At 45.7% G+C, this 12,519-nt stretch overlaps 1 protein-coding gene and 1 non-coding gene across 4 annotated transcripts in view; one reads left to right on the plus strand and one right to left on the minus strand.

Annotated features, from left to right (window-relative positions):
• Positions 1 to 245: 245 nt before the first annotated feature.
• Positions 246 to 12,519, plus strand: part of ITGB3 (integrin subunit beta 3) — a 58,858-nt gene continuing 46,584 nt past the window's right edge. For 2 of the 3 annotated variants that reach the window (XM_045374622.3, XM_005584610.5), the window contains exon 1: positions 246 to 359. Coding sequence is in view for 1 of the 3 variants with exons in the window: in XM_005584610.5 (XP_005584667.2) it covers positions 281 to 359 (79 nt within the window). In the remaining 2 variants the exon portion in view is untranslated. Of the gene's footprint in view, positions 360 to 611; positions 799 to 12,519 lie in introns of those variants that run through there. The other variant, XM_045374621.3, reaches the window with a different exon arrangement.
• Positions 5,862 to 5,923, minus strand: LOC123569600 (U7 small nuclear RNA). The gene has a single exon (XR_006693417.1). It is a non-coding gene; the product is annotated as a U7 small nuclear RNA (small nuclear RNA).

Below are 12,519 nucleotides of genomic sequence, written 5' to 3' on the forward strand. Positions count from 1 at the left end.
CCCAGTCGCGGACCCCCGGGACCAGGATGCGCTGACAACCTGGCTGGCAGGCGGGTCCTCGTGGGCGAGGCGAGGGAGGCGGCGGGAGAGTAGCAGCAGTTTCCCACCGCTCCCTCTCAGGCACAGGGTCCAGAGAAGCCCGAAGGGAGGAAGCGCAAGTCCGTGGCCCGCCCCGTTGCGTCCCACCCACCGCGTCCCCTCCCCTCCCGCTGCGGGAAAAGCGGCCGCGGGCGGCGGCGCCCACTGTGGGGCGGGCGGAGCTCGGCGGGAGGCGGACGAGATGCGAGCGCAGCCCGGGCCCCGGCCGCTCTGGGCAACTGTGCTGGCGCTGGGGGCGCTGGCGGGCGTTGGCGTCGGAGGTGAGTGAGGCTCCGGCTTGGCAGCGACGCAGCTGCCCCAGGATCCGCGCCGCGGTCAAGTTGCGGACTTGGAGCCGGGAAAACCGGAGGGCTGGTTCAGCGCGTCTGCGCTGGGAATGCGCGGGTCCTGGCTGGGGCCGTCGGAGCCGGGAGCTGGGGACCTTCCTGGCCTGGCGGTGGCGAGGCTGAGAGGTGCCTGGTGCCTGGGGGCGGGTCCTCCGGGACGCCGAAGCCATCAGCCAGGCTGAGAGCCTTCCCGGCCGCCGCGGCGCTCACGGTGCGGTGGGCTCATCTCTGAGTCCCGCCATCAGCCCGGGCTGCACGCGTCGTTGGTGGTCCCGGTCGGGCCAAGGACTACTGGCCCAGGAGCCAAGGCGAGGTGGGGCTTCCGGGGATTGTTCCCGGGCCTTGGCAGAGGGATGCCGCCGTAGCTTCCTGGGTGAGAGCGAGCGCGCGCGCGGGTTAGCCAGTTTCCCCACGTTTCCAATTTCTCCTGCTACGCTTTCTCCAGGAAAAGGTTTTTTCTTTTTCTTTTTCTCTTTTTTCTTTTTTCCTTCAACTTGGCTTCCTGCGGGATTGTTTTGGAGCAGGATGAGGGCTTTGCCTCCTCCAGTGTCCCCGGGTGGCAGCGGTGCCTCTACTCCCGGGGCAGACCCTGCACCCGAAAAATCTCTAGTGTATTCGGGGAGCCATGAAAAGGCTCCCTTGGGCCAGTGAGATCCTTGGCTTTGTCTCTGGCTGCTGCGCACACCGTCAGCCGTCAAGGCAATCGGCATTCGGCTTCTTTGGTGCTGGGGACACAGGTGGAGGGATGGAGCTGGCATATCCCGGGGTTGCTGACCGTGGTCCTCTCGGAGTCCTTGGAGATTTTGCCTGGGGTGGGGAGAAACCCTGGCTCCTGGTCTGCTGGGGCCGCCTCTGCCTCAGAGGATGACACAAGAGTGCATATAAGTATTTTTAATAAAAACTGTAGTACTCGTAAAACAACCTACACCCTGCAGAAGGGATTTTTTATTTTATTTTATTTTATTTTTTTGAGACGGAGTCTTGCTCTGTCACCCAGGCTGGAGTGCAGTGGCCGGATCTCTGCTCACTGCAAGAGCCGTCCCCCGGATTTATGCCATTCTCCTGCCTCAGCCTCCCGAGTAGCTGGGACTACAGGCGCCCGCCACCTCGCCTGGCTAGTTTTTTCTTTTTTGTATTTTTTAGTAGAGACGGGGTTTCACCGTGTTAGCCAGGATGGTCTCGATCTCCTGACCTCGTCATCCACCCGTCTCGGCCTCCCAAAGTGCTGGGATTACAGGCTTGAGCCACCGCGCCCTATTTTGTTTTATTTATTTATTTTTTGAGACTGAGTCTCCCTCTGTTGCCCAGGCTGGAGTGCAGTGGTGGGTTCTCGGCTCACTGCAACTTCTGCCTCCTGGGTTTAAGCGATTCTCCTGACTCTGCCTCCCGAGTAGCTGGGATTACAGGCGCCTGCCACCACGCCGGGTAATTTTTGTATTTTTAGTAGAGACAGGGTTTCATCATGTTGGCCAAGCTGGTCTCTAACTCCTGGCCTCAAGTGATCCACTCACCTCGGCCTCTCAAAGTGCTAGGAATACAGGCGTGAGCCACCGCATCTGGCCAGGATTTATTTTAAAAAGGGAAGCTTTGTTGATAAGTTCACTTCAAAGATAAACTATTCGAAAATACTTTAGTGATTCCCTTAAGACTCTTCTGTGTATGTATAGACGTGTAATTCATCCTGGACAGGGCAAGGATATTATTATTATTATTATTATTATTATTATTATTTTTGAGATGGACTCTCGCTAGAGAGACGGAGTTTCTCCATGTTGGCCAGGATGGTCTCGATTTCTTGACCTTGTGATCCACCTGCCTCGGCCTCCCAAAGTGCTGGGATTACAGGCGGGAGCCACTGCGCCTGGCCAAGGATATCTTGAAGGAGGGATTACAGTTGATGCGAGGGGAATATTGCAGTGGTTATTGCTGAATTTCCTATGTGACAGATCAGCTGATAGTGTTCGAGTGCAGTGAGCAGTCTGATGACTATGACACAGAAATAGGAATCTCCAGCATTCTGCCCTCGTACATGTGGAGCCTTGGATCAGATGCGGGGAATGGAGAAATCTACCAGGGCAACTCAGTCAAAAAAAAAAAAAAAAAAAAAAGATATGCTTTCCCTGTCCAGGATGAGATGCTTGCCTCCATGCACTTACAACAATTTTTGCTGTCATTAAAAAATTTTCACATTCACAGTATTCCAAATTCACTTTGGAGTGTATTGGATTCCACTGCATTGACATACCTATGTTTGTGTTGAAAAATCCTTTAAGATATCTGGTCAGGCATGGTGGCTTATGCCTGTTATCCCAGCACTTTGGGAAGTGGAGGTAGGAGGATTGCTTGAGCCCAGGAGTTCGAGACCAGCTTGGGCAACATAGTGAGACCTAATCTCTACTAAAAATTTAAAAAAAAAAATCCTTAGGCAATCTGTTCACAGATTAATCTTGTGATTGGGACGATTCAAGAAGTGGTGATGGGTTGGGCTGGGCTAGCCCCGCACTCTCTGAGAAGCAGCGTACAGTAGTGTTTAAGGGCAGGGGCTCTAAAGTCAGACTTCCAGAGTAATACCCCGCCCCCAACTCTGCAAAGTAGTTTCTACTATATTTATATCTGCCATCCCAGTGTTGGTGGCAGGGTCATCAGATCCCTGGGGAAGCAGATGGTGGGATGAGAGTAGGACAGTTGGGTTGGGACTCCAAGTGTCGAAGGGGCACAGAAAGAGCTGAGTGGGTGTGGGAGTGGCACAGAGAGGTTGTCCCAGGGTAGTAGAGTCTGCTTTGGGGAGAACAGAGGTTGATTGAGGATAGCATCAAGTTTTTTATTTTATGTACGAAGGTGATCTTTTTAGCTTCACCCAGGAAGTATGGGTTTTGTGTCTTCCTCGTGTTTAGGTTTTTATTCTGACCTAATTAGGTCTAAGCTGGGGTGTTTATTTCTCTTTTGGAGTTTATATCCTAGAAACTCTCCAGTTGAGGCCCTCTGCAGGAATCCTCAGGTCCTGGAGAAACACAGGAGGAAGGCTTGTTGGCTTCGGAAAGGGAGAGCTATGGTTTAAAACCAGTAAGATGTGGGTTTGATTCTTGACTTTGTCTCCTGTAGGCTCTGTGGCCTTAAATAAGTTACCTAATCTCTTGAGTCCTCAGTTTCCTCATTTGTAAGGTGGAGGAAACAATGCCTATGATTATGCTGATTAAATGAAACAGAGGCACAAAATAAGTATTTAATAAATGACAACTACTATTGTCATTATTCTTCCTATCCATGCTATCTACCATGTATTGGAGGCAAAAGCTGTTACCGCTTCATGCATAAGCACTATGCAGGCTTTCAGAATGAAACTGATGGGGTCCCTTTCAACTTATTCCTCATTGCCGACTTGGCGTATCTCAGCTACTCTAACCCGGCAAGAATCCACAGAAGCAGCCAAGGAGGAAAAAGGCTTATACATTTGCTTTACCCATGAGAAAACCTCAAGCCCCGTATCTGAAAAAAGAGGAAGATAAAAGGATCTATAAGATTTCAAGTTCCATGAGGAGAGGGACATGTCTATTTTGTTCAATACTCTATGCCCACTGCCTGGCACATAGGCAGCAAGATAAATATCTATGGAATGCTATGAAAAGGCATCTATAGATGATGTGCCTCTCTTTAAGAAACCCAATGTTTGAATATTTGCACTCATTCATATAAGATCCTCAAGTGCTCTGTTTGGATAATCTGGAGGGTATTAAAACATAGCCAAGATTTTGAATTCTTTGGGCATTTGGGCTGCTGCACTGTTGCACCATTTAGACCTGTGATCTGAGAGTGTGAAAAACTCAAGGGATCCTCTGTAAAGTGTCTGTGTTTTTTTTTTTTCCTCCTGGGAGGAGCCAGTAGAAGGGCAACATTCTCCTTTCTCCCCCTTAGACGTGTGGGTGTGAGGGCAAAGGTGAGGAGTGACAGAGGTCTCCTGGGAAGACCATAAGATGGGGTAAGCACACCACAGTGAGGAGGGGGAGTCTGGCTATGACTCTAGAATTTCCTGATAGAAATTTCTCCTCTAAAGCTCCCCACCCTACTTGGGATCTCTGGTTATCATCCCCTCCCAGTCCCAAGAACCCTTCTTCCCTTGTTGGCAGAAATCTCCAGGAAGCATGCCCACAGGAACCACAACTCATGAATCAGCAGACAGATAATTAACCGAGGGAGTGACTGAGCAGCTTCAGGGATGAACCGCGTGGTTTTACCCAGCCCTCTCTGCTGCCCACAGAGTGGGCCTGCTGCTCCACCCCGTCGCCTCTGCTCCCTCTTCCTGAACCTTGGCCCTTCCTGAGTGGGATCTTCATTGTGCCTGATGGAGCTCAGGCCACTAGTGGAAATGAAGGTGGGAGCAGGGAAATGACTCTGTTTAGGGGAACTGCCTATTCCCCGTGTGGGAACTGCTGGCATTTATTGAAACGTGAAACTCTCCAGCAAAAAAGTGATAGCATCTGCCTTTCTGTCCATGCACACAGTCTCACCAGAAACACTCTTTTTTTTTTTTTTTTGGTTAGGTAATTCGGGTATAATTTTATGTGCAGTAAAATTCACCCTTTTTAGCACGTACAGTTCTATGAATTTTGACAAATGCATACAGTCAAGTAACCATTGCCATTATCAAGATACAGAATATTTCCATCATCCCCCAAAGTTCCCCCAAGCTTTTTTTTTTTTTCTTCTTTTTCTTTATAGAGGCAGGGTCTCACCATGTTGCTCAGGCTGGTCTCGAACTTTTGAGCTCAGGCAATCTGCCCACCTCGGCCTCCCAAACTGTTGGGATTACAGGCATGAGCTACTGTGCCAGGTACCCCCCAGCTCTTTTGTAATTGATACCCTACCCTCAACTCTCATCTGTTGCAACCACTGATCGGTTTCCTGTCCCTGCAGTTCTGTTTTGCAAAATGTCATATAAATGAAATCATGTGGTGTATAGACTTTCAGTCTGGCTTCTTTCACTTAGCATAATACATTTGGGGTTCATCTATGATGCTGCATCTATCAGTAACTCTAAGACATTGTCTGAGGCCACTCCATCTTCCTCAGTGTTGGAACAGTTACCCCTGAAAGCATTGGGACTGGATCCATTAAACCTTGAAGGTGCTACCCACTTTCGGTTTCTAAATTTTCTAATTGGATAGATGTATTTGGCTATATATAAGCCATTAGATTTTCCAGGTGCTAAGTAGTTAAAGACTTCAGGATATTAGAGAGGATTTTGTAGCAACCAACACTTATTATTCTTGCTCATAGGAGTAACAGATATTTTGTGGCCAAATATTGTATGTCATGCTGCTTGGAGCCAGAAGTTGTTGAGTAAACCTGCGGCTATTCTACCTTTTTACATTTTTGGTAGCATCTCTGAAAAAACAACCCACTTGACTTTTTTTTTTTTCCTCTTTTTTTGGGAGGGTGGGTGGCTTTTTGGCCAAACCAGAAAGCCTGCTAGACAAATTCTAACACTAGATGTAACACTAGATGTCTTTTGTTTTTCTGTCATGTTCCCATGAAAAGACTATTTACCCCACTCTCTCTGTTTTATAGTTGAGTTAGTTCAGTTTCTTAGTTCAGTTAGTGAAGATGTTTAAATATTCAAGGAGAGAAGGAGAAAGAATGAGGTGATACTCATCTTAAAAAAGTCAAAATAGCAAATATTGTTATTTCTCGGCCAGGCGCGGTGGCTCTTGCCTATAATCCCAGCACTTTGGGAGGCCCAGGCAGGCGGATCACCTGAGGTCAGGAGTTTGAGACCAACCTGACCAGCATGGAGAAACCCTATCTATACTAAAAATACAAAATTAGCTGGGCATGGTGATGCATGCCTGTAATCCCAGCTACTCGGGAGGCTGAGGCAGGAGAATCGCTTGAACCCAGGAGGCAGAGTTTGCAGTGAGCAGAGATCACACCATTGCACTCCAGCCTGGGCAACAAGAGCGAAACTCCGCCTCAAAAAACAGAACAAAACAAAACAAATATTGTTATTTCTCAAATAGGTTCATCCACATAGGATCATTGTCAGTCATTAAAATTGCTGGTTCCCTTCCAATTCTATTCCTCTATAATGTTCATATTAATCAGGTGGTGTGTTCTGTTTAGACATTTTCCCCTCACATTTATGATTCTTTGTGTGTGTGTGTGTATTCCTTTACTTAAACCCGTGATATATAGTACTTTCTTTCATATAGAAAAAACCTCAGTGCGGAAAGAACAATGTATCTGGAATTAAGAAACCTACATTTGATTCACAGTTCTGCAGGCTTTTTCATCAGCTTGTTGGGTGACTTTAAACAAGTCACCTTACCTTTAGGCTTCAGTCTCTTGCTGTCCCAGGGGCTGCAAAGTGGGACAGAGAAGATGAAGGGAGATACTTCAGTGTGCTCCTGCCCCTCCCCACCACCTTCAACTGGAACTCTTTTAACTAATTAACAATTTGGATTTCATGTAAGGATTTCTTTGGGAAAAAAAGAAGATCCTGCTGTTAAAATCAAGCTTGAAAAACTTTGCACTAGAAGAGAGCTCCAGAAGCTTGGCAAAAGACACATTCAGTAGCCACTTAAAAAGTCCCTGTAGTCAACCCTGCATCTCTTTGCTAATGGAATTTTTGGATAGAGAAACCTGGGTCTATGAGATCCACTGATGGCTCCAAACCCCAACTTTAGCCATTGCGCTTGTTAAACTCCAGATTGAACTTTTGCTGGAGCCGCCTGCAAGGAGCATATTTGACCAATCACCAGGGGAGGGGAGGGTGGTGTTTCCTTCCTGGGACTTCCACAAGTTGAGAACAGACCATACTGTCCTGGGCAGTTCTTGAAGGCTGTGAGAGTGGGCCTGACTTTCTCCATTCGCTTTCATTATTATTATTATTGTTTAAAATTAACAAATAAAAATTATATATATTTGTGATGTGCAACATGATGTCTTGAAATACGTACACATTGTGGAATGGTTAAATGAAGTTAAATAACATACGCATTACCTCACATACATACTTATCATTTATTTGTGGTGAGAACACTTAAAAATCTCCTCTCAGCAATTTTCAGGTAGATGACATATGGTTATTAACTTTAGTCACCATGTTGTACGGTGGATCTCTTGAACTTATTTCTCCTGTCTAACTGAAAATTCATATCCCTTGACCAGCATCTCCTCATGCAACTCATACCCCAAAGCTCATTCTTATGTTCCTGCTAAGTTTGCCATTCCAAGAGGTTTTGATGCTGAAGGTGCAGTTTGTAGAAAGCCCAGCAGACTCTGGGAAGCCTACATTTAAATCAATGAAAATGTCTACAGGGAGGCAGAACAGAGGACATTTCAAATTAGCTTTAATTTTCTTTTAGCTTATAAAAGTAATTAAGCTTATTATTTAAAAAAAAAGGCAGCTCAGAAATATAATGCAGAAAGTACAAGTACCAGTTCCTTGTAGTCTTGTCCTTAAAGATAACCACTGTTGATAGTTACTGCAGAGTTTTTTTCTATGTATTTGTCAACATGTATAATTATTTATCATTATTGTTATTTCTCAAATAGGATAATCAATAATAGGATTTTTTTTTTTTTGAGACAGAGTCTTACTCTGTTGCCCAGGCTGGAGTGCAGTTGCGCGATCCTGGCTCACTGCAACCTCTGCCTCCTGAGTTCAAGCCATTCTCCTGCCTCAGGTTCCCGAGTAGCTGGGATCACAGGCATTTGCCACCACGCTCAGCTAATTTGTGTGTTTTCAGTAGAGACAGGGTTTGGCCATGTTGGCCAGGCTGGTCTTGAACTCCTTACCTCAGGTGATCCACCCGCCTCGGCCTCCCAAAGTGCTGGGATTACACGCATAAGCCACCGCACCTGGCCCATTGTCTCTTAATAAAATACTCTAGGCATCTTATGATGTCAGTTTATGGCTTTCCATTATTTATCCCAAGAGCTATAATTCTAGCCATAAGGCATACTGTTTGTTATATGGATATATCAGAATTTACTTAACCAATTCCCTGTTGGCAGACATTGTGGTCATTCCCAATTATTTGCTACTACAAATAAAGCTGCAGGGGATATCCTTATTCATTTATTATGTACCTTTGTTTGAGTGTTTCTACAGACTTAATTTCTTGAACAAAAGTTGGCAGGTCGAAGGGCATGCATATATTAAATTTAAATTTTAATAAGTGTTGTCAATTTGTCCTCCAAAACGGTTGAACCAGTTTGCTTTCCTACCAAGACAGGCTGGCAGTAAGGACTGGTGGTAGCACCACGGCCTGCTGTCCACACCCATAACACATGAGCTGGGGGAGGAAGGCTGCAGAACTGGACAGCAGGATGCCAAGGAGTTTACCAATAGGGCACTCCTGGACTGAGCCTTGGACAGCTTGGTACAGACCTGCTTCTTCTGTATACTGAATGAGTCAGATGAGAGGTGGGGGTCGATGCTAATAAAATTTTCCAGAACTCTTGAGATGCAGTGTTTGAGTGAAACATCAGGCCATCAGGAAGAAATGGCCACTTGTGCACTGCTTCAGGGTTCTTATGTCTTGGGTTGCTAGGCTTCCTGGGGTATGAGTCCACCTGTCGATGCTTTCTGGCTGGAAGAGTGGATACTTCCAGGACTGGCAGCACCTTGAAGATCATCTAATTTGACCCCTGTTTGTTTTACCAAAAAGCAAAAAGGTTGTTTCTGAGAAGTGAAGTGACTTGTCCAAGATCATACAACTGGCTCAGTGGCATTGGTTGGGTCTCTCCCTGGGGGCTCTTGTCTCCTGCCCAGAGTGATTTCTTCACCATATCCTGTTAGAGACAAAGGGCCCTTTCACATCTGACCCTGAGGTGGAGGGGAGGGGATGGGGATTCCTGGCGTAGGAAGTGACTAGAGTGAAAGTAAGGGGGAAGGAAATGAACATTTATTGAGCATCCGCTATAGAGGGTTCTTTCATATGTGTTGTGTCATTTAATCCTAACAACTTGGGAGCACTGGGGAAAGGAAGCAGCTGTCTGTAGTCTCCAGTGCTTGGCTGATGTGGCTGGTTAGACCCGTTAAATACTACAGAGCAGTTATAATTTCTTGACTACGAATGTGACATAGACTCAAAGAGGCACTGGGCCTTAGAGAGAGCACCAGAGAGATGAAGGGATGTGTTTGAGGTCATATGGTCAGAGGAAGGGCAAAGATGGCTTTAGACATGAGGTTTCCTGCTGCTTTGCATGCTGTTTCTGCCATAGCCACCATGTCTGTTGTTTTACGGCCCATGCCTTACCACATTTCTCAGGAGCTGGGTGTTAATTTTAGACCACAACCTTAGAGAAGACAGGGCACTGTCCTGGGATGAGCTTTATGCAGTTTTCAGCACACTACAACCTAATTAACCTTATTGGAGATGATAACCAGACATAATCTGGCTTCATTTACAAGGACAGTACCTGCCCTAGATTTTCCCATTAGCATCATCTTGAAGTGTCAACTCCACAGAGAGACCTTTCCTGACCACATGCTCTAAAGGAGACTCTTTCCCTCATTGCTTGCTATTCCCCGCCCTTTTTTTTTCCCTTTGAGACAGAGTCTCACTCCATCACACAGGCTGGAGTGTAGTGGCACGATCTTGGCTCACTGCAAACTCCGCCTCTCAGGTTCAAGCAATTTTCCTGCCTTAGCCTCCCAGGTAGCTGGGATTACAGGCGTGCACCACTATGCCCAGCTAATTTTTGTAGTTTTAGTAAAGACAGGGTTTTGCCATGTTGGCCAGGGTGGTCTTGAACTCCTGACCTCAGGTGATCTGCCCGCCTCGACCTCCCAAAGTGCTGAGATTACAGTGTGAGCCACCATGCCCGGCCTATCCTGCTTTATTTTCTTACAGCATGAAGGGTCAATGAAAGGATATGGCCAGTGGTCAAGACATTTGAACTTTGTCTACAGGGAATCCACTTGGTCAGACAAAAATCCTTCCTGTCTTTTCCTTGTGAACAGAAGTTCTCTGAAAAGGAATTGGGAGGAAAGACTTTATTCCAATGAACAGTTTGCAAACTGGGGAAACTCAGTTGTTGGTGTCAGAATTGGGAGTTTATAATGTAAGTTCCTGCCCAGGTTCCTGATGAGGTCCACTTATGCAAATGAACAATTCCAACTTGCTTAGTTCTGTTTGGTTGAAACAACTGAGGCCTGACTGGTCAAGGCAGCAGAGCCCTGACTGGTTATTTTAGGTTAGCTCTGGGGGTTCCAAAGTTGAACAGAGGTGTTGATTTTCAGGGAACTCGGAGTAGGTTGTGACCTCTAGTCAGCAAATGGCAGCTTTGCTCTATTTAAAATTTAGGCCCACTTAGCCACTCCGGATCTATCTTGAAGGACTGGCTCTTTCAGGTTCACATTTGTTCACACCCTCAGGCCCTATGAACCATCCATCAGCAAGTCTTTAGATGGAACGTATCTAGAGTCTGACCACATCATTGACTCCGCTACCATCCAAATCTGCTGCCATCTGTTGCCTGGATTATTTTAGTACATTTCTAATTGAATAATAAGTCTCTTTCCTTTTTGCTTCCCTTCTTTCTGTCTTCCACTCAGCAGTCAGGATGATCTTTTTTCGCTCACCTCTGCTCAGATTCCTCAGTGGCTTCCCACTATGTGGAGAAAGAAGCCACACTGTCTACCATGGCCTATAGCTTCCTAGTGTTCTGGTCCCTAACTCCTCTAAGCTCCTCTGTGCTTCTCTCTTCCTCCTTTCTCTCTCTGCCTGCTATTTCTTTAACAGGCTGATGTCCATCCAGATCTTGTCTTGGATTCTTACTGGAATGTCTGTGCCTTAGATCTTCCCATGATTCACTCTTTAACGTCATTTGAAATGTCAGCTTCATAGAGAGACCTTCTCTCTATGCTCTAAAGGAGAGTCCTTCCCCTCATTGCTTGCTATTCCTTTATCCTGCTTTATTTTCTTACAGCATTTGCCACTGTTAGAAATTGTGCATTTTTGTTGTGTATTTTTTGTTATCATCTTTCTTACTAAAATGTAAGCTTCACGAGAGCAGGGACTCTGTTTAGTTAATCGGTGTGTCTCCAGTGCCTAGGAGAGTGCCTGGCACAGGTAGATGCTCAATGAGCATTTGTCGAGTAAATGAATGAATGAATCAATGACTACTGACACCACTGATATATACAGGTAGAAAACTGTACAGCTAAAGTAACTGCTTTTCAAACCTTATCCATACGTGGATTAAATGCACCAAAAATTTCATTTCATGCTGGCTTTTTTCAATCATGCAAAGTATTTCATGGCAATGTTCTTCAAAATCATGCCATATAAATGATGGAGATGCAAATCCATTTTGTATTAGTTTCTTAGGGCTGTTGTAACAAAGCACCACAAACTGGGTGGCATAAAACAACAGAAATTCATTCTTGTTGGAAGCTAAAAATCTGAAATTAAGGTGTCAGCAGGCCCGTGGTCCCTCTGAGACTCTGGGTAGAATCATTCCTCCTTCCTAGCTTCTGGTGTTGGCTGGTAATCTTTAATGTCCCTTAGTTTCTGGCTGCATCACTTCAATCTCTGCCTCACGTGGTATTCTCTCTCTGTGTCTCTGTCTTCATGTGGTGTTTTTCTCTTCTCATAAGGACATCAGTCATGTTGGATTAGGGCCCACCCTAATGATATGAATTGGTTACATCTGCAAAGACCTGATTTCTCTGTAAGGTCATGGTCATGGGCACTGGGGTAAGGACTTCAACATATCTTTTTTGGGGACATAAGCCAACTTATAACACGTTTTAATATTGGTGGAGGCAAATTATACACAAATATTTTCCAATGTTAAATACCATATTTAACTGGCTCTGATATACTTAAAAACAGTTTTAAATCTCTGAAATCAGGATATATACTATATCCACAGTGTTAGATTTGATGAAATATGGTTGCCTGGATTCCCTACAGCTTACTGGAGCTTTTTGCTCAGAGCACAGAGGTGTGCGTTACCTTAAACTCCACCTCTTTGTCTCCTCCTTCTTTGAGTTACTTAGCTGATGCTACATTTAAGGAAGGAACAAAATTAAAATAAACTTTCTTGGCCACTTGCTCTAGAGAAACCACTTGTGCCTATGTAG

The sequence above is a fragment of the Macaca fascicularis genome, chromosome 16 (genome assembly GCF_037993035.2).
Source record: "Macaca fascicularis isolate 582-1 chromosome 16, T2T-MFA8v1.1".
Classification (NCBI taxonomy): Eukaryota; Metazoa; Chordata; class Mammalia; order Primates; family Cercopithecidae; genus Macaca; species Macaca fascicularis.